At 45.2% G+C, this 22,526-nt stretch overlaps 1 protein-coding gene and 1 long non-coding RNA gene across 5 annotated transcripts in view; one reads left to right on the top strand and one right to left on the bottom strand.

Moving 5' to 3' along the window:
* Window positions 1–3,252: 3,252 nt before the first annotated feature.
* On the bottom strand, window positions 3,253–9,192 carry LOC135577101 (uncharacterized). Its single transcript, XR_010468694.1, has 2 exons — window positions 8,858–9,192; window positions 3,253–5,780 (listed from the first exon to the last, which is right to left on the bottom strand). It is a non-coding gene; the product is annotated as an uncharacterized LOC135577101 (long non-coding RNA).
* Window positions 9,193–13,195: 4,003 nt separating this feature from the next.
* The window catches only part of LOC135577100 (E3 ubiquitin-protein ligase UHRF2-like), a 123,812-nt gene continuing 114,481 nt past the window's right edge, over window positions 13,196–22,526 (top strand). For all 4 annotated transcript variants that reach the window (XM_065044797.1, XM_065044796.1, XM_065044795.1 and 1 more), the window contains exon 1: window positions 13,196–13,750. In XM_065044797.1, coding sequence (XP_064900869.1) covers window positions 13,598–13,750 — 153 coding nt within the window. In that variant the 5' untranslated portion in view covers window positions 13,196–13,597. The remainder of the gene's footprint in view (window positions 13,751–22,526) is intronic.

Raw genomic sequence — 22,526 nt, 5'->3', positions numbered from 1 at the left:
ATTTGCTTTCCTCCAATCCTCGGGCACCTCTCCGGTTTCCCAAGACTTGGCAAAGATGATGGAGAGCGGTCCAGCAATGACTTCAGCCAGCTCCCTCAGCACCCGCGGATGCATCCCGTCTGGACCCATGGATTTATGGATGTCCAGACTATTTTTAATTGCTCCCTAACCCAGTCCTCATCAACTAAAGCAAACTCCTCCATTGACCTGGCTTCATCCGGGGTCTCAGGGGTACAGGGCTCCCCAGGACAGCCTCCGGCAGAGTAGACAGAGACAAAGAAGGCATTCAGTAATTCTGCCTTCTCTGTATCTTCTGCCACCAGGGCACCCACCCCATTCATCAGTGGGCCTACATTGCCTCTGGTATTAGTTTTATCTGCTATGTATTTGAAAAAGTTCTTTTTGCTGTCCTTGACCCCTCTCGCTAGCTGTAATTCTAAGGAGGCCTTGACTATCCTAGCTGCCTTCCTACATCCTCTAACAGCAGCCTTATATTCTTCCCAAGTGGCCAGCCCCTGCTTGAACAACCTGTAAACTCTCCTCTTCTGCTTGAGCATACCCAACAGATCCCTATTCAACCACGCAGGCCTCCTGGCTCCCTTCCTTGACTTCCTACGTGTGGGGATGCTCTGATCCTGAGCGTGGAAGAAGCAATCTCTGAATGCAATCCAGCTATCTTGGGCCCCTTTTCCTTTAAGCAGCCTTGCCCATGGGATTTCCCCCAGCAATTGCTTGAAAAGGCCAAAGTTAGCCCTGCTCAAGTCCAGGGTTGCAATTCTACTTGCTATTCTGTTCCTGCCACACAAGATGCTGAACTCCACCATCTCGTGGTCACTGCAACCCAGGCAGCCCTCAACCTTTACTGCTTCAACCAGACCCTCCTTGTTAGTGAGGATGAGATCCAGCAGTGCACCTCTCCTAGTTGGCTCCTCCACCATCTGCATGAGGAAGTTATCATCAATGCACTGGAGGAACCTCCTGGACTGTGGCTGGCTGGCTGAATGGTCCTTCCAGCAAACATCAGGGAAGATAAAATCCCCCACAACAACCAGGGCCTGTGACTGTGAGGCCACTCTCAGCTGCCCATAGAAAGCCTCATCAACTTCCTCAGCCTGATCTGGTGGCCTGTAACAGACGCCCACAACAGCGTCACCCCTGCCAGCCTGCCCCTTGATCCTGATCCATACACTCTCAACTCGCTCCTCATCCACTCCTGGGCAGAATTTAGTACATTGTAGTTGCTCTCACATAGAGAGCAACTCCACCACCACGCCTGGCTGGCCTGTCTCTCCTGAAAAGGACATAGCCATCCATGACCACATTCTAGTCATGTGAAATGTCCCACCATGTTTCCGTAATTGCCACCAGATCATAATCTCCCGACCGAACATAGGATTCTAACTCCTCCTGCTTATTCCCCATGCTGCGCGCATTGGTGTACAGGCATTTCAGGGAGCGAGCAGAGCACACCAATTTCTCCCTAGGGGCACAGGAGGCCACCCAGTCCTCATCAGTTTTAGAATGCTGCCCCACTGGGACAAGCCCAGCTACAACCCCATCCCCCTTCGAGCCTAGTTTAAAGCTCTCCAAATGAGCCCAGCTAATTCCTGCCCCAGCATCCTTTTGCCCCTGCGAGATAAACCTTTCCCACGTGACACTGTCCAGACTGGTGACTTATAAAACCAACCATTATCAAAAAATCCAAAGCCCTGCCTGTAGCACCAGTCTTGGAGCCAACCATTAAGAGACTGAGTTTTCCTATTCCATCCCACATCGTCCCTTGAAGACGGAAGGAGTGAAGAGAAGATCACTTGAGCCCCTGAGTCTTTCACCATCCTTCCCAAGACCTTGAAGTCGTTCTTCATTCCCCTCAGACTACGGGAAGCAGCTTCCTCCCCATCTGTCTGGAAGACCAGCAGCGGGTAGTAGTCTGTCGGGTGCACCAGTTTGGGGAGCTCTCTAGCAATATCCTTGATCCGGGCTCCAGGTAGACTACAAACTTCCCTAAGATGAGGGTCAACCCTGCATATTGGGCCCTCTGTTCCTTTCAGAAGGGAATTTCCTATTACAAGCACCCTTCTCTCTTTCTTATCAGAGGCAGTCTTAAGTTGTGAAGTCAACCGCCTCTTCCTATGTGATCTTGTAGGCAGGCTTGGCACCACCTCCTCACCTACCTCTTCTTCAAGATCCAGGGCCTCAAACCTATTACGGAGGGGCACCTGGGGAGACAAAGCAGGCAGGGAGGGGGGCTGCCCGTGACGCCGAACCAGAATACACTTCCAACCCTCCTTGTCTTTTAGGTCCCCTACCTCTGCCCGACAGCAACAAGGGCAGGGCCATCTCAGGACTTCCATCTCTGTCCGAGAGGGCAGGAGGTCCATCTCCTTTTGGGGGGTACCTCCCTGGGACCTTTCCGACTGGCACGTCAGGGTGTTACTCCACCAGTCGATCTCCCTTTCGCACTCCCTGATGGTCCTCAGCGTCCTAACCTCCTCCTTAAGTTTCACAACCATGTCGAACAGATCTTGCACCTGCTCACACCCCACACAGGTGGAGAGCTGGCCTCCATCCCCCAGCAGCAGCAGGCTCTGGCACTCCCTGCAGCCGGAGACCTGAACAGCCACCGTTCGGGACAGAACTTCCTCAGTCTGCGTTGCCACAGTCTGTTTGAGACAAGCTCTCCTCCTGGAGGCGATCATGGTCGTCAGCACTCTGGGATGCTGGCAATAAGTTAGAGGGGCTGACAAGCGACAAGTGCTCTCTGCACCCTGCTACACAAGCTACCACACCTGCTGCTGCGGCACAGTGTGGGTGGTACTCACTCACCCGCTACACAAGCTGGTTGCTCCTCCCTTCACCTGGTGGGCAGCAACTAATCCCAAAGGATTTTTCAAGGCAAGCGGAGGGGGTGTGGTCGCCGTCACCGTGGGAACGCCCCCCGCCACGTCAGCCGCTCTCTCGCAATGGCTGCCGGGTCTGCAGGGATTGGGGCTCGATGGGAATCACGCTGTCCCTGTACGTTTCCCTCTGAGCTTCCTGATCTCGGCTGAACCTCGTGGTCGGCTGAACCCCGCCGGCTCCGGCTCTCGCTGGGCTGGCTCCGATCAGCTTATTGCAAACTGATGTCCTCCTGAGCAATTTCAGTGCTATTTCTGTACTCTTTCTTATATACTGTATCTCTGATACATCAGTGTTTTGCACCAGGAGGTGCTGGTCTGTTATGATTGTTATAAATAAGAGCCAATAAATCGATTCTGCGTCAATCAATCGATTTTATTTAGCAAGCGGTAATTAGGCAAAACAGCGCTGGGTGACCGGGGGAAGCTCAGTTCCACCAACAGGCACACCAAATCAACCTTTCGTATGTGCTTATATACGTTATGCGTTCGTTTACGTGCTGGGAATTTCCGCCTCTGGAACTTTTGTTATCTGTTGCAACATCCGAGCGCTTTGTTATCTGTAACACCATCTGGGAGTCCTATTATCTGTGGCACCATCCGGGAGTCCTGTTATCTATGACACCATCCGGTAGTCCTGTTATTTATGGCACCACCTGGTAGTCCTGTTATTTATGGCATTGTCTTTAACTACTACTACAAGGTTCTACAAAACATAATCAAACTCGCACAAGCACAGTTACTGCTTACAATAATATGCATAATACAATTGAATCCTACTCGATTTGTTCAACATTAAAAATTTTGACCATCACTTATTACAATTCCCCCCTTTTTTTTTTTTTTTACTCATTTATTTGTTGATCAAATCGAGTTACCGCTTTTCGGGCTAGTAAGGTCATTTCAGCTTCTTCATCAGTTCCATGTTTCTGTAGCAGCATAAGGTGTACCCGCTCTACACGGTTTTTAACTAGTCCAATAAATCGATTTAGGATACATCACATCTTCTTGATGATATAATATCCTTGGAATGATAGTAACTGACATGCAATACTCTCGGGAACTGTTAAACACTTTTAAAGACACACATGGAGTAAGTCCCGTCCTGGAACATATCCATTTTGTTCTATTCGGGGGAATAATATATCCTGTGGTTTTATTAAGGCTTGGTATGATATTCCCACAAAGTGGTCTCTTGGAATTTGGTACTTTACCTGTACAAGTCCCTATTCCAGTTACATGTTGCATAGTTATCCCTCTTTTCTGCTTTTCCCAGGGACATTGAATAGGCATAGACTCCTTGTTTATGGTATACCGACGATTATCCCGTATAGCTTCATAAAAGGGTGGATTAACATTATAACACAACCAGCAACCCATGGTTAAGTTGGGTTGAGTATAGTTTAGAGTTTGATAAGCAGCCAGAATAATTCCCCATAGAGGATTCAAAGATTCCGGGGCTTCAATATTCAGAGATTTCAAGGCTTCAGTGACAGTTTCCTCTATTACTATTATATTCTCCTTCTCTACTGTCTTTGTCTCCCTACCTAGAGGGGTAGGTTTAACTTCTTCTTTCTTTATGAGAAACATGCTTCCTCTATCAGCACCCGGTCGATAATATCGCATTCCCCAGGTTTTTCTAACAAACCATCCACTATGTTCAGGGTTTGTTATGTTAAGGAATATATATTCATACTCGCCATCACTGTCCCGCTCGTTTCGGTTGCGAGGATAACCGAGTTTTAGTCGGCGGCCTTGGTTCGAAGGAGGAATGCATCCTACAGGTCCCCATCCAACCTTTAAGAACTTATCAGTATTTGCCGGAGGAATTGGCCAGCTTGAGGCAATCATTTCACACCCCCAGTAAGAGCAGTAATAGTGTCCTGGAGTATTACAATACGAGGGCCCTGTGCTGGGGCACATATAAAACCCCATTTTGTTAAGGCATGGCTCAATCTGAACTAATTGGCATAAGGTTACAGTAAAAGAAGGTGACCCTGATGTGGTCTGTTGTTGTATTATCGTTTGGTCCTCCCATCGATAGAGGGTCCATTTAAAAGGTTGGTGAGAACTCCCCTGCTTTATTGCTATTATTACCGGTAAGGTAAGGAGGATTAGGGAGAGCAACCCGGCCCCTGGCTGGCTGAAAATCAGCCAGTGGAGGTTCATTTTGTTGAGGGTTGTTCTGCTTAAGGAGCTGCTTTATTTTAGAAGTCTTCGGAGGCACTTGCCAATCCCCACAAGGATACCCCTCTGCCTTGCCCTGGGCCTACTCTGTTGCTTCAGAGTAGCCGGATAAGTTATCTTCTCGGCAGCAGTTGTAGTCTTCAGGGGACTGCCTCCTGAATTCTCTCCTTGTTCTGTCACAACCCACTTTCCAATATTGAACCCAATAGGGCTATTTTCAAATACAAGGGTTTGGCCACTGTCCCGAATCCTCACAGGGTTTGGAACACTTCCTGTATCTTTTCTTACCAAAACGCTTCTTACACTTCCTCTTGGTTATTTCCCAAATGTCTGGACTTATCAGTGATTATTAATATCCTAATGGTATCTAAGGTTTTTTTTCCCAACACTCATTACACCATCGTTCAACATAAGGAAACTTTTTTTCACTGCTGTATCCCGCACCCGTGACACACACGACATACCCACGGATTGCATTGCTTACATACAGGACATGCAATGTGCGACTTATGTAATTCCTTACAATTGTCCATAAAAAGCCTAGTATCCAGGGCTATGCGTCACGTGTCTGTTTCCTCTTGAAGGTCAGCTTCAACTCATACAGTTTCCCAGTGACTTCCCAGTCTGTGTGCAGTATAGGACCTTTTACTCGACTAGCGTGTGTCCATCCTCTTTCCACGGTGCAGACTGTGATATCTGTGGTGAGTAAAACAAGGAAAGGTCCCTCCCAGGACGGGTTAGCGATGATTCCCTCCATGTTTTTATGAGTACTTGATTTCCTGGTTTGATACGATGTATTGCTATATCTAAAGGTGGTCTCTAGACCACCAGACCTCGCTTTAACAGTTCTTACGAAGCCACACAAACACAAAAGGGCCCGCGGGACTTCACCACACAACGCAGGAAGAAAAAAAAAAAAACAAAGAACATATGTGGCAGGGACAACACCTCCCCCCCCACTCTGCTCGGTCCCCTGGACAGGAGAAACGGCACAGGAGCCACAAAGTGACCTTAGACAGGTGCCACTGTTCACTGATCAACCAACTGCAAGTCTGGTTCGTGCTGCCAGAGATGCACTTTGCAGACCTACAAAACCCAAGAATTTGCCCCAAATATTTCTGCATAGCACAGCATCAAACACATCTTAGTATCTTATTCAGTCTGGAATTCACACCTCAATCTATTGCGATTATGGAAGCTACTGAAAAGTCAATGAAAGGGGTTCTATGAGAGTTGGTCCCCACACTGAACACTAAAACACATGTAAAATAAAAGGGGGCAAACTTCCAAGTCACGATTAGGGACGGTGATAGGTTTGACTTTTTTTCAGATTCACCTCCCATTAAAGCAAGAGAAAAGTGCAACTTTGCAGCATGTTTGTTCACGTCAAGTTTTGACTCAAGAACACATTTTGCAGTAACAAAATATGGTCTATAAAGTTGCAAAGTGCACAAGCTGAAGGCACAGAGTACAAGCACATAGGAAAACAGATTTCAAAATACAATGTAACAAAAAAGAAATCTGGTATTTAAAACTCCCTGACAGAAGATACATTTATATGGGACCAACTCTTAAAGGTGACAATTTTTAAACTAATGAACAAATATTGCACAATAACAAAGTTTTATTCTTATTAAGTAAAAGCTCCCGAAAATACCTTGAAGTTTAAAAACTAATACACTGACGTGTTAACTAGTTTTAAGAATGTCCTTAATATTAAGAAAAGAGTGCAAAAAGGATTCTTCCATTCTAACACTTTTTGGAAACTGCTGATTCCAGCTGCCCATTTCTTTTATTACCAGCAATGCAGCTTTCTTAGCTTCCTCATCTGCTAAATTATTCCCTCTTATTTGCGCGGAGGTTCCCTTCCGATGGCCCTTTACATAAACTACCGCAATTTGTTTGGGCCCTCTTAATGCCTCCAAAGTTTGCGTTATTAAGGTCTCATGTATTAATCCTTTACCCTGAGAATTCATCAGTCCCCTCTCTTCCCAAATTTTTCCGAACGTGTGAACCACCCCATATGCATATTTAGAATCTGTAAATATTGTTCCTCTCTTATCTTTTAACAACTGTAATACCCTCAATACTGCGAACAGCTCACAAGCCTGCGCTGACCATCCTGAGTTAAGGGGACCTGACTCCTTAGTTGTCCAGCTGTTTCCATCTATTATAGCGTATCCTGACTTCCTTTTCCCATCCACTACCCGTGATGATCCACATAAAAACTCCTCTTCTTCTTCTAAATCCTCTCTTACCTTGGTATAGTTTTACTTTCAATTCCCGATCTTTTATTTCTAAACTAATTCCCAATTTGACCATTAAATCCCTTCCTAATAGGTTATATTCAGCTTCAGGCACTAATAAAAGGGACCCTATCCCTATTCGGGATGGGGATTCTATTTCTACCCCTTTAATTACTAGTACAGAAAAGGGGTCTCCTTTTGCTCCTATTACTTCTATTTTCTCCGAAGATGGAGCACATCCCCGGGGCACAGTTTGGACAATAGATCTTTCTGCCCCCGAATCTACCAGGAATTCCATTTCCTGGCACTGGGGACCTAACTTTAATTTTATCAAGGGCTCTGTTGTTTTAGGAGTCCCCAGCAGATAGAGCCCCTGACACCCCTACTCAGCATAATACATTTTCTCATCCTGTATACGTTTCCTACAGCTCCTTCGCATATGTCCCTTCCTCTGACAGTAAAAATATTCGATTTCCTTCAAATCCTTCAGTCCGACTTGACTTCCCTGAGGTGGCCCATTCCCACCTATGCGTGGTGGCCCTCCCTTCTGTGGAGCCATCCTCTGTACCTCTCGAACTGCCGCTACTAAAATTTTAGCTTGCCTCTTCTGAGTCTCTTCCTCCCTTCTCACATAAACCTTCTGTGCTTCCCTTAGCAACTCATCCAACCCTTTCTCTTGCCAATTTTCCAATTTTTCTAACTTTTTTTTTTTTTTTTTTTTTTTTTAATATCCGGCCATGACTTCGCCACAAACTGTGTTTTTAAAAGAGCTTGCCTGACCGGTGTCATAGGGTCTATACCGTAATAAAGCTGCAAGCTCTTTCTTAGTCTTTCTAGCCATTCTGTGGGAGTCTCATCTTTCTTTTGTTGTTCTTTAAAGGCTTTATTTATGTTCTGCCCCTGAGGGACAGATTCCTTAATCCCTTGGACGATTATAGTGCGGAGATCTCCCATATGGCCCCTGTGTTCCGGGTTTTGATTATCCCAGTTAGGGCGCTGCTGGGGCCACTTAATGTCAGCACCCGGCCCTTGTTGGTGCCGTTGGTAAAGATTTAGGGCCTGACAAATCCAATTCTCATATGACCCAAAAATTGGCCAAAATAAATGATCTGGTCTAATCTGCTGGTTTCCCCAGCCATGCATGCAATAGTAAACCATCTTTTCCCTATTTTTGTTTCGCGTGCTAGACCTCTCCGTGGGTCCCTTCCCAGTGAACACAAGGCCCAATGAGGATTCTCGGGGAATATCTGGCAACCTCTCTGTGGGTCCCTTCCCCATGAGATCAGAAGGCTTGCCCTTCTTCTGTCCCATCTTCCGGAGTGTCTTCTTTTCACACACACACACGCACCCCTCGTTCGTGGCTCACGCCCTCGCGGGCTATGAGAACCGCACTACTAGAGAGTCCCGCCCTGCCTTATGGCAGGGTCCACACTCACTTCGCTTCCTCCCCAAGCCGGGGGGGGCGTCTCGTTCATGTACACTCCAGGATACCCACCCCAACCGAACGGAATCGCTTTCTATACTTACCCTCCCTGGGGTCTTCGTCCGGTTCTTCGTGCACAAAGGTTTAAGGGGTTCAATTCTTTTGCCTAATTACCTAAATTTAGGGTTCGGAGGTTAAGGTTTCAGGGCAATCCTCTGTCCACTCCAGGGCCGTCTGAAAACGGGACGGGGCGCCTCCCTGAAGTTTAAGAGTCCCTCCCAGAGATCCTTAATCCGAGTCACGGCACCAAAATTTGTTATAAATAAGAGCCAATAAATCGATTCTGCGTCAATCAATCGATTTTATTTAGCAAGCGGTAATTAGGCAAAACAGCGCTGGGTGACCGGGGGAAGCTCAGTTCCACCAACAGGCACACCAAATCAACCTTTCGTATGTGCTTATATACGTTATGCGTTCGTTTACGTGCTGGGAATTTCCGCCTCTGGAACTTTTGTTATCTGTTGCAACATCCGAGCGCTTTGTTATCTGTAACACCATCTGGGAGTCCTATTATCTGTGGCACCATCCGGGAGTCCTGTTATCTATGACACCATCCGGTAGTCCTGTTATTTATGGCACCACCTGGTAGTCCTGTTATTTATGGCATTGTCTTTAACTACTACTACAAGGTTCTACAAAACATAATCAAACTCGCACAAGCACAGTTACTGCTTACAATAATATGCATAATACAATTGAATCCTACTCGATTTGTTCAACATTAAAAATTTTGACCATCACTTATTACATGATCCCAGTAAAAAAGGCACTCAGACTCTGTAAAACGTAATTTAAAATTATATTTATTAGAATTAACACTATAAGGAGAGAACAGCACAGCCACTCTTACGGCCCTTTAGATGCTGGGAACCCTAAGTGGTGTAGCTAGCATTGAATGGGCCTCCAACCCACACACAGCATGCTGGACAGATCCCATCCATAGAAGAGGTTCTCCCCTTTCCATCATTCAAAGAATCACACAGAATCACAGAATATTAGGGATTGGAAGGGACATTGAAAGATCATCTAGTCCAATCCCCCCACCGGAGCAGGAACACCTAGATGAGGTTACATAGGAAGTCGTCCAGACGGGTTTTGAATGTCTCCAGAGAAGGAGACTCCACAACCTCCCTGGACAGACTGTTATTCAAGCTATTATAGGATTTTCTTGCAAGAAAACAAATGTATTCATCATTTCTACTGTCAAAACAGAAACTGTGTTCTCATGAGAACTTCTTGCTGCACTGTTAGATAAAGGCAAGGCCATGCAGGTGGCGTAATCACCAGTACCAAGTGGGAGCTGCCTGCAGGCTCCTCTGTTACAATGTGCTGGCTAAGTTTATCCTGCGGCCAAGGGATTTGTGCAGCACAGCACAGACCTGAAGGCTGTGCTGTATGTGTAGTATGGTGCGGCGCAGCACAGTACAGACCTGGGCCTATTCAGTTTAACTGTACTGTGTATCACTAACTCCTCAATATACAATGGTCTCCTGGTCAGGATCACTACGTTCCACCCCTTGATTCACATACAGTTTACTTTTCCCAAAGATAAATTACAGATTATATTAGTAAACCGTTCAGCTAAGAAAGTTTTGTTTTGATTTGAATGTATTATAACTGCTTTTGGTAAGAGCCCAATGTAATCTATTTGCCAGGTATGGCCAGAACCAAGGCCTTGTTGAATCTGCCCATAAAGCTGCTGAGGCAACTTTTAAGTTTACAGACTGCACACCGCTGTACTAGTTCCTGAATGGCTTCTCGGGTACATGGGATTCCCTGGCTTCAAGTCCATCTATGTCTGCCATTGACACCCAGGTTCCCAGATTTTTCATGGGCCCGTTTGTCAAGGGCTTCCTTATCAGGTGACAGAGCATCAAGGGACAGAGGATCAGGAAGTAGTGCTAGTAATTTGAGCCAAGTGATCAACTGTGGCATTGTGCTCCCTCTCTTCCCCAACACTCCAGGTGACACAAATATCACCATGTCAAATCCACAGGTATAAATTCATACACATCATTGTCCAGTTGTCTGTTTGCCACTTATTAACCCATGCAGTTAATCCCTTGTATGGTGCCCAAGAGTCAGTATATATGTATAGCTCAGGAGCTGGGGTTTCTCCTAATGTTTCTTATAGTTCAAATTATTTTTCTGACAGCATTTACTCAAGAAGATTTGTTTTCTTTATGAGAGATGACTGGTGTCCCAAATAAATGCTGGTATTGTAAGTAGTCACATGCACCCCAAAATCCTTCCCTACAGACAGATCTAAAAGTGCATAATTGGGAAATATACAAGCAGTTAGCTATGAAACAGAGGAATCTAGTCTGGAAACAGTAAGACACAATTTCTGAAAACAGAAAGCATCAGTATTGCTAATTAATAAACAGAAATGAAATTTGTATATAACATGAGCAGTTTGTGAATAGAAATCTAGTGTAATGATACAGATACAGAAGATACCAATGTTTCTATAGACTGAAAATTATGTGGCATATGCAAATACACGGCCATACATATATATATTTGTTATAATATAGTTAGGGCAATATCCTATTAGGAACCAATGGTAAAACTGGCCAGCGCCTAAGAAGGAAACATAAGCTGAAGTGAGTGATGCCTTTCTCACACACTACCTGACATAATTCGGGCCCTTGTTGTAAGAGCCAGATAACCCAAGCCATTTGCTATTTGTGTAGCATCGAACAGGACTCTGATCCATGCGCAGCATGCCATCCAGACACCATCCGCAGAAGAGAGTCCCCCCTTCAGTCATTCAAACTATTATAGGATTTTCTTGCAAGAAAACAACTCTAGCAATCATTTCTACTGTCTCAAACCTTATCTTTGCTGCCACCTAACCGCATTATTGCTTAATATATCAGATGGCTCAGCCATATGATCTGCCTATCCTGTAATTTGTCTGCTGAGAAATTAATCTCTGCTACCCTCATTCCAGTCCATAATGCATACTATGCCCCCCAATTAATTTATCTTTTATCAGTACATAATTTTCTCACTAGCATACCCAATCAGGACGTTATCACCTGCTAAATAACTAGCTCACTTTTCCTCTAACCTCCCCAATAAACTCCCCTTTTCACATCCTCTCACAGGCTACCAGTCAAATACTTTTTACATTCTTTCTTTTCCTTTATATTCTAGTCTCTAATTCTGCTTTGCATGTTACCTACAATCAATCCACAACAATGTGATCTTTCTAATCAGTAACCCCTGTGCAGCGACCTGATCTCCATTTCTTCACAACCCCAGCCCGGTAATGGATTTCCAGATATTGTTTTGTAGCAGGTTGATCCTCTTTCAGTCTCCATCTCTCTAGCAAAAGGTGTTTCCTATTCCAGAAAGCTGATTCTGTGCTTTCTACATAAGCTCCCACAAAATATTGATTCTATTTTCTCTAACCCATTAAAACTGACCCCATTTCAGAGCCCCTCCAGAACTTTTTTCTCCCCACTCCAGAAAAGAGACATTCTATTGTTAGCAGTAGCTTCAAGAGAAAGCGTGTGATCTGCAAAACAGAAGACACTGCAAAGGGATTATACTGGGACTCTGTTCCCTTTACTGTGGTGGTAGAGCAGAACTAGGGCAAAGCTGAAGACAGATTGATTTATCTCTTTTTAGTTATGACTATTAACCCACATTCCTACTGTATTCTTCTGCATTGATTATCTTTGAATGTTTCAGGGAAGCCAAGTAGGCTGGCACAGAAAGATTTGACCAGGTCACGTGCACTACATTACTTGAATTAGAGCTTGTAACACCATCACCGATGAAATAAATAACTTACGCTTTTTCTATGGATAAACAACATTTAATCCAATTCCTTAATTGTATTCCTTAAACATGTATTCATTAGAGCATAAGCAAAACAGTGCTGGGTGTGCGGGGGATTCACTCCAGAACAGATTTCCAGGAGGATTAAGCAGCTCTCATTTATTTCAGCTGCCTTTGCAAGTGTTTAACACTCATAAATCAAGTGTCACTGTGACACCTGGCATGCTGGGTCCTGACTCCGTGTGTGTCTGAAAGGGAAAGGTGGAAGCACAGAGTCGCTTCCTATATTATTAGTATAATTTGCAGGCCTAAGATTAAAGATGCTCCTGCTTGGCTCCGATAAGAACGATAATGGCTGCTTCTCTATGAGCGCACTAAACTATTCCCCCCTCCCAAGTCCATAATACAACTACAGAGCAGAAGGAAAAAAAATGCCAGCCAGAGAATGCTCAAAGGGCAGGGCGGGGCGGTGCTGGGAGTGACTTTGTGTAAAGCTGAATGCGGAAAGAGAGGTGATGATGCTGTCTGTCCTCCCCCCACTTCCTAGTGTTGTCTCTTTACGGCTGAGGACTCTCGCGAGATCACCGTTGGTACCGTGACCTCTGTACGAGAGCGGTAGTGGCTAGTAAACACTCTCTGAGGGTTGCTGACGGCTCCTGGTGGTGTTTGTTAGACCTGCTTGTAGCAATTCCCCTCAGGCTTTGCCTCGTGTTGTGCTGGCTTGGAGAGCTTCCGGTTCTGTTTGTGTGATTACGGGATACGCTTGGGGAGTAGATGAGGATTGGATCGGGTCTCCTTTATCTCTCCGTGCTCTTCTGAGTTAGGCCTGCGGGCGGGGAGGCTCTTGCCTGTTCGGTGGGATTCAAAAAACCTGCTTCCATTAAGCTGAACAAAGAAGTGAAGGAAACGCCTGTTGTTTTACGTTATCACGCACTCGGAGAACAAGACCTCCCTTTCACCGCAGGTGGCTGAGCTAGCAGAAGGCATACATCATGTGGATCCAAGTTCGTACTATAGACGGCACTGAGACCCATACTATTGATGATCTGAGCCGTCTCACCAAGATTGAATGTTTGCGGGAGAAGATCCAGAAGACGTTCTGTGTGAGCCCTGACCGCCAGCGCCTCTTCTACCGGGGCAAGCAGGTGAGGTGGAAACCTGGTGGGTAGGGATGGGGGGGAGCTTCTCTTTTATGTCATCTTCCCCTTCTTCTGTTTTGCTCTCTGTGACTGAATGCAAAACTCCTCGTCCCCTCCCATTCTGGGATCTCTGGCTTTTGTTTTCTCTCCTCTTGCTGAGCCTAGGAGGCGGTGAGGGGCAAGGAGGGAAAACAAGCTGCCTGACTCTGCGCTCAACTCTGTTTTCTTTCTATACTTTTCCTCCCCACCTCCTGCAAGAGTGAGTGGGTACTGATGAGGTCCCTTTGAGTTTTTCTTCTTTCTCACCCAAACCAAGGCAGACTCTTTCATCTTATCACATCTAAATGACAGAGCAGACAGTGGGGTGTGAGGGGGAGGAAATCCCTTGCTTTACTTTTTCAACCAGGCAAGAGAAAGCAGGCGTTTTCCCTGAGTTCCCATCCTCTCGGTGCCTTATCTGGGTATAAGGAAAGCATTTTTTGTGTAGAGTGCTGCAAGTGATTTCCAAGGCCTGGGTGCCACATCACAGACTAAGGGTTTTTGGGGACTGTGGACTCTGAACTCCTTTCATCCACCAGAAGAGGAGAGACAAGAGGACTCGTTAGAATCGTTCCTGGTGGTGGGCATGTGATTATGTGGGGTGGGGGAGTGCAGCGGCAGGCTACATCTCCTTGCACTCCCTGTCTCCCTTGTATTGAAGCTGTGTGTGAGTTTAGTGTCCCAGTCCTTTTAGGTACTACAAATAGCTTTTTACAGAGAAGGATGTTAGTTGTAGGTGATATCTCAAGAAATGCTTAATCTACACCTGGTTCCAGTGGTATTGGGGACCACTGTTTAAAAGTTTTTCTGTGATTTGATACTTTGTACCCTCATCAATGTGGGGCACATCTTTTTCCAAAGAGATTGCCTCAAGCTGTATTTTTGCTGATGAGAGGTGTAACTTATTTTAAGTTGCATTACATAAATAAGGTATGTACAGTGCTTGAGTATTAGATTAAGGCATAAATGTTACATGAGGGGGAAAAAAAGGAGTACCATATGTGTTGTATTTTTAAGGAGTTTGACTCTTAAGATGGGACTTGTTGCTACAAATGAGCATGGCAATGCTAGCTTAACCTGAGCAATGTAAGATGGGCCAAGATTTCTGTCCTTTAACAGATGAAGCATGTACCTGTATGAACAGGAATAACCATGAGAAATAACAGTATGCTATCAGTAAGAGGTGATTATGACAGGAATGTGAACTTGCAATCTGAAATATACTTAAAACCAAAAGGAAACAAATATGTTTTGCATCATGCTGGCTGTGTTTAATCAAACTTGTTACTGCTCCACAAGACAGATGGGAGCCAGGTTTTGTGAGGGCATGTCGAAGCAGATGGCTGCAGACAAACCTATGCTGCTCTGATGAAGCCAGCATTGGTCTTGAAGTTGAATAACTTGTTTACTTTTGTGTTATGTATGAGTCAGTGTACATATGTCTTTATGTGTGTTGTTAAGGATTTCATCACAGTTCACTAATGGAAGTATTTAGAAGACTGAGTCAGTTTAAAACAAAATTTGACTAGGTTGGCATACATTAACAATGCATTTTGTGGTAATGTTTAACTTCTTACTACATATTAAAAACTGGCAGTTCTTAATGATTATATCATACATAATAAGTCCATTGTGAGTATGCAGTACCATGAAGTTGATAGCATGTAGTTAATCCTCAGTAGTCTTAGTTGTGAGGTGATCAGGCTCCAGACAAGGGAAGCTGGAGCAGAAGTATGTGACTCGTCTGTCTCCACATCCTCCCCCCACCCCCGCTGATTTCAAATCTTGTACTTCTGTGGGATGTTTGAGTTTCTAGACAGACAGTTCTTAGCCTTTGACCTCTCTCTGGACTACATACTGCACAGTGCTGGGGGGTGGGAGGTGGTCAGCAGAGGAAAGGACTACTTTCCCAGTAGCAGACAGCTAATGCCAAGCTCTGGTTCACACAGCTAGTTCTTATACCAAGTTGATAACATGCCTATGTAATTTTGCACAGTTAATGTAAGACATGTGGTCTGTTACTACTACTACTGTTCTTCTTGGGCACAATAACGGTTATATATTTACCAGTTACACTATTTCATTGTGCTTATGTTTGAGTTTAAAACAAGCTGTTGCTAATTAAATCCTGCTTAGGGTGCTCCTACTTCTGAGACTGCACCAGGTCTCTGCTCTGGCTATTTGCAGAAAACAGTTTATGTGAGAAGCAGAGAAAATGAGCTTGTAGCAAGTTGTGATTCTCTAAGTAGTTTGTCTGAGGTCAAACTAATTAGAGCATCTGTGTTTCAGCTGTTATATCAGTATGGTGTGTCTTAATGTGTGTGGAATAACAAGATCTTACAGCTGAACTTGTCTGCATGGATAGGTGATAGTTTAGGGCACAGTTGGGATCATCAGTGAAGCTAGAGTTTTAGAGTCTTCATCTTCATTAAGTTTCACTCATTATGTATGGGTGTGGTTTAGGTTTTTTTTGCTTGTTTGGGTGGTGTGGGTCTTTTTTGTAACCTTCACAATGAGTTCTAAAGCTTCCTTGATGATTTGGTTTGGTTGATCCAGCAGCTGATGTCATTGTACTAGTAACTAGAAGGGAGAAACTGAGAAGGATTGCTCCCATATAGTTAAAACTAGAGCAATATGTAAAGCACAGCTGTTAGAGTCTCAGGGATGTGATAGAGATGCCCAGGTGTTATAATTATATGGGAGGTGAACCAAAAGCCATGTATTATGCAAAAGGAAAAAACTGTGAGGGTTTAGTCCTGGGATGAACTTAACTCCCCTGTGCATGCTCTGGCTGGGATGTAGTTAACTTTCTTCATAGAAGGCTGTATGATACTGTGCTTTGGATACATGACCAAAACAGTGTTGATAACACACCAGTGTTTTGGCTACTGCTGAGCAGTAATTGCACAGCATCAAGGTGTCCTGTTTCTCACTCTGCCCCTGCAGCAAGTAGGTTGAGTGTGTGCAAGTGGTTGGGAGGAGACATTGCTGGGGCAGCTGACTTGTACTGATCAAAGGGTTATTTCATGCCATGTGACATTGTGCTCAGCAATAAAAACTCAGGGAAAGGGGAGGAAGGTGGGAGGATGTCGCCCAGGCCCATCCCACAGGGAGGTCTGCTGCCTTCCTGGGGCTAGGGTGAGGGACATTAATAGAAGACTTCTGGAGCTAATTCAGCCCTCAGACTACTATTCCCTGTTAGTAGTCCAAGCTGGCAGCGAGGACATCAACAGAAGAAGTACCAAGATAATTAAAAAAAGACTTTAAAGTACTGGGTCAGTCAGTTCATGGGACGGGACCACAAGTGATATTTGCCTCAGTCCCTGTGCTAGCTGGGATGGATGAGGGGCTAAATAAAGAGACGAGTAGAAAAGCCCATCTCATCAACAGGTGGCTTAAGGATTGGTGTCACCGTCAAAATTTTGGGTTTTTTGACCATGGGGCAAGCTCCGTGGTACCCAGTCTCCTCAAATCAGATGGGCTTCATCCTTCTAGGAAGAGCAAGAGGACTATAGCCCATAAGCTGGCAGGGCTGATCAGGAGGGCTTTAAACTAGGTTTGAAGGGGGAAGGGATTGAAACTGGGCTCTCCAAAGATCAGCCTACGGATGGAAAGCCCGAATTAAGAGGGAAATCAGCAGCCCACTTGAAGTGCATGTACACTAATGCATGCAGTATGGGCAACAAACAAGAGGAGCTGGAAGCCATCGTGCAGCAGGAAAGCTATGACATAGTTGCCATCACAGAAACATGGTGGGATGACTCATATGACTGGAGTGCTGCTATATGTGGCTACAAGCTCTTCAGAAAAGATAGGCAGGGTAGGAGAGGTGGAGGGGTGGCTTTATATGTTAGAGAGTCACTCGACTGTTAAACTTGAGGTCAGCAGTGACAAGGTTGAGTGCCTGTGGACCAGAATCAGGGGGAAGTCCAACAAGGCTGACATCCTCGTGGGTGTCTGTTACAGACCAGCCAACCAGGACGATGAAGGAGATGAATTATTCTACAAGCAGCTGGCAGATGTCTCAAAATCGACGGCCCTTGTTCTTGTGGGTGACTTTAACCTGCCGGATATCTGCTGGGAGCTCAATACTGCACAGAAGAGGCAGTCTAGGCAGCTCCCCAAGCCGCCTGGGGCATAGTGACCATGAAATAATAGAATTTTCAATACTCAGAGATGCAGGGAGAACCATTAACAAAACCTCTACGCTGGACTTCCGGAGGGCAGATTTTTGCCTATTCAGAAGTCTAGTTCAGAGCATACCCTGGGAAACAATGCTTAAAAACAAGGGGGCCCAGGAGGGTTGGACATGCTTCAAGCAGGTGGTTTTGAGTGCACAGGAACAGGCTATACCAGTGTGCCGAAAGGCTAGCCGGCGGGGAAGACAACCGGCTTGGCTAAACAGGGAGATTTTGAATGAAATCAGAAATAAAAAGAGACTTTACCGACTGTGGAAAAAAGGGCTGGCTACTTATGAAGAATTTATGGAAATAGCTAGATCATGCAGAAAAAAGATCAGGGAAACAAAAGTGCAATTTGAAGTTAACTTGGCCAATTCTGTCAGGGATAATAAAAAGTCCTTCTTCAAATATGTTAATAACAAAAGGAGGGGCAAGGAAAACCTCCATTCTCTGTTGGACTCTGAAGGAAATATAGTTAACAAAGATGAGGAGAAAGCTGAGGTACTTAATACCTACTTTGCCTCAGTTTTTACCAGTAAGACAGGTGGCCCTCAGGACAACTCATCTCTGGAGGTGGTTGACAGAGATAGGAAGCCAAATAGGCCCCTTGTATTCCAGGAGGAAATAGTTGGTGATTTACTGAGCCATCTGGATCCTCACAAGTCTATGGGACCAGACGGGATCCATCCTAGGGTGATGAGGGAGCTAGCAGAAGAACTTGCCAAGCCGCTCTCCATCATCTTCCAACAGTCCTGGCTCACTGGGGAGGTCCCATATGATTGGAAATTGGCCAATGTTACCCCAGTCCACAAAAAGGGCTGCAGAGCTGACCCTGGCAACTACAGACCTGTCAGCCTGACCTCGGTGCCTGGCAGGGTTATGGAGCAGATCATCCTGAATGGAATCACACAGCACCTTCAGGATGGACAAGCGATCAGACCCAGCCAGCATGGGTTTAGGAGGGGCAGGTCCTGTCTGACCAACCTGATCTCCTTTTATGATCAGGTGACTCACCTGGTGGATGAGGGGAAAGCCGTGGATGTGGTCTATCTGGACTTCAGCAAGGCCTTTGACACTGTCTCCCATAATATACTCTTGCAAAAGCTGGTAGCCCATGGCTTGGACAAGTGTACTCTACGCTGGGTTAAGAACTGGCTGGAGGGCCGGGCCCAGAGAGTGCTGGTGAATGGGGCTGCCTCTAGCTGGCGGCCAGTCACTAGTGGTGTTCCCCAGGGGTCAGTGTTGGGTCCAGTCCTGTTTAACATCTTTATTGACGATTTAGATGAGGGGATTGAGACCATCATCAGCAAATTTGCTGATGACACCAAGTTGGGAGGGAGTGTCGACCTGCTGGAGGGCAGGAGGGCTCTGCAGAGGGATCTGGATAGACTGGAAAAATGGGCTGATTCCAGTGGGATGAAGTTCAATAAAGCCAAGTGCCGGGTGCTGCACTTTGGTCACAACAACCCCCTGCAGCGCTACAGGCTGGGCGCAGAGTGGCTGGAGAGCAGTCAGACAGAAAGGGACCTGGGGGTACTAATTGACAGGAAGCTCAACATGAGCCAACAGTGTGCCCAGGTGGCCAAGAAGGCCAACGGTATCTTGTCCTGTATCAAAAATAGCATGGTCTGCAGGACAAGAGAAGTGATCCTTCCCCTGTACTCTGCATTGGTGAGGCCACACCTGGAGTATTGTGTTCAGTTCTGGGCCCCTCAGTTCAGGAAAGACATTGAAGTGCTGGAGCGGGTCCAGAGAAGGGCAACACGACTGGTGAAGGGACTTGAACATACGACCTATGGGGAGAGGCTGAGGGAGCTGGGGTTGTTTAGTCTAGAGAAGAGGAGGCTTAGAGGTGACCTCATCACTCTCTATAACTACCTGAAGGGAAGTTATAGCCAGGTGGGGATTGGTCTCTTCTCCCAGGCAGTCAGCAATAGGACAAGGGGGCATGGGCTTAAACTCTACCAGGGGAAATTTAGGCTGGATATTAGAAAGAAATTCTTTACAGAGAGAGTGGTCAGGCATTGGAATGGCCTGCCCAGGGAGGTGGTGGACTCGCCATCCCTGGAGGTTTTTAAGTGAGATTGGACATGGCACTTAGTGCCATGATCTAGTAAACGGACTAGAGTTGGACCAAGGGTTGGACTTGATGATCTCTGAGGTCTTTTCCAACCCAGTCGATTCTGTGATTCTGTGGTGTTTGTAGTCATGATGTTTGTTTTCCCAAGCAACCGTTATGTGTGCTGAGGCCCTCCTTTGCAAGAAGTGGCTGGATATCTGCCTTCTGATGGGGGATTAGTGAATTTATTCTGCTTTTTGCTTGGCTTGCACGTGCAGCTTTTGCTTCACCTTTTAAACTGTATCTTGATGCACATGTTTTCTCATTTTCCTTCTACTTCCTCCCCATCCTGCAGGAGAGGGGAGCAAGTGAGCGGCTGTGTGGGTACGTGGCTGCTGGCCAGGGTCAACCCACTATACCCCCTGTGACAATACAGGCTGTGGAGTGACTGGATGGGTAGCAGCTCTGCACAGAAGGACCTGGGGGTCCTGGTAGACAGCAAGTTGAACACGAGCCAGCAGTGTGCCCTGGCAGCAAAGAAAGCCTAACGTTCTGTGATTCTGTGATCCTGAGCTGTGTCAACAGGAACATAGGCAATAGATTGAGTGAAGTGACTGTTTCCTTTTACTCAGCACTTGTTAGATCGTATTTAGAATATTATGTCTGGTTTAGGTCCCTCAGTGCAAGGAAGATGCTGACAAGTTGGCATTAACCCAGTGGAGGGTTGGCAAGATGGCATTCAAGATGTGCTCTGTGAGGAGAGGCCGGGCGACTGGGTTTGTTCAGTCAGGCGAAGGAAAAGCATGGTGGGGAGGTGGTGGTGGCAGCTAATGGCAGCCTTTCAATACCTACAAGGACGTTGGTAGGATCTCTTAGCATAATCATCTCCCCCCATACTCCCAAGAAAAACACATTCATGCTCTGGTATAAATAAAGCTGATTAAGGTTCTTAACTACAGAGGTGCAAGGCATACTGTGTCAGACAACATTCAACTTGCTCTTGAATTGACCAGTATCAAAACTAATGGGACAACTGGGAGAGGGGAAGAAAAAAAAAAAAAAAAGGAGAGAGAGAGAATTACCAAAAATAACTGGCAATTAAATGGGTGAAATCATCTGCTGTAGGAGATAGAAGGAAGGAGAAATGAGCTACTTCATTGAAGAACACAGTAAGAAAAGGCTGACAAGGTGGATTGGTGTCACACAGCCTGGCCCAAACCTAAGCATCCATGAACAGCAACCATGCACAGAAGAAGCAGGAACTAATAGTAAAATATGAACCTCAAAGGACAAGCACAAAGAGATTGTAAATAGGATAAGAACATCTGGAACTGAGAACTGAAGGATGCACAGTACACACTACCCTTTTTATCCATGTATTCTTCCTCCCTTGTGTTTGATATGTGTGCTCTACAGATACCAAACAGGCAAAAAGAGCAATGTCTGAAGCCAGTGTTATGAGTGCATGCACAACCACCCACCATGTGAATGTGCGTGTTAACTACCACTCAAAGAACACAGAAGTGGGATGTTGAAAGGAAAATACAAAGTGTCACAGATGATACCTTGTGTTTTATCATATGTAGGCCATGAACTTTTACCAAAGTGTTTACTAGCTGATAAATGCATAGATTTTGCTTGCTAGAAAGTGTTAAAGTAACTTTTTCTCCCGTAAGCTCAAACTTTTAACATTTCAGGCCAATCAAGTAAATGACCATGATGTAAGCAAAATTAGATAAAACACAATGTTTTAAGATGGTCACTGGCTAAGAACACAAACCTGTGACAGATCATGTTATAGGAAGACTAAGATGACTGCATCTACTGGAAATGCTAGATCTTAAGGTACACATGAAGTAAAATTGATGTTTTGTAAGCATAGGTACTACTATGCAAGTTGGATCAGCTTGACTATACTTTCTACTTCACAGGTGGCTTCTGCCTCGAATCTCTAACTCACATAAAATGATACTACCTGCAAAAGAGGAACATAATTTAACTCCGAAAATTACAAACACACTCTCTCAAATTTTTTCTCTTTGCTCAATTAAATACTTCTGTGATGTTACACAACTAGCCAATCTTAGAATCAGGTCTTTGAAAGCATACCATGATGCATATGTATCATTTCAGAGACTTTAAAATTTTTTTTTTTTTTTTTTTGTAGAATAGTTCAGTCGAAAGGGACCTGCAACAATCATCTAGTCCAACTGTAATAATACTGGGTGACTAAAGTTGTGAGAAAGTTCTAAATTTAAGTATTTTAAGAATTTTTAAAGTAAACTTTTGCTTTCAACACTGTAGCTATCTATTTGTGTATGTGTGTGTGTGTGGACAAACGTATCTGCAGATAAAAAATTGATGGTTGCAGATATAAAACTGCATTTGAACTCCATGTTCAGACAAAAGCTATATTATCCTCCAAGGTAAGTATATAAAGAAAAGTTGTATCTAGCATTGCCAAGAGCAGCTAAAAGATGTTCCACTTAAGTCTTCAACATTC

This window comes from Columba livia, chromosome W (assembly GCF_036013475.1).
Source record: "Columba livia isolate bColLiv1 breed racing homer chromosome W, bColLiv1.pat.W.v2, whole genome shotgun sequence".
Classification (NCBI taxonomy): Eukaryota; Metazoa; Chordata; class Aves; order Columbiformes; family Columbidae; genus Columba; species Columba livia.
This window is presented reverse-complemented; position numbering and strand designations above follow the sequence as displayed.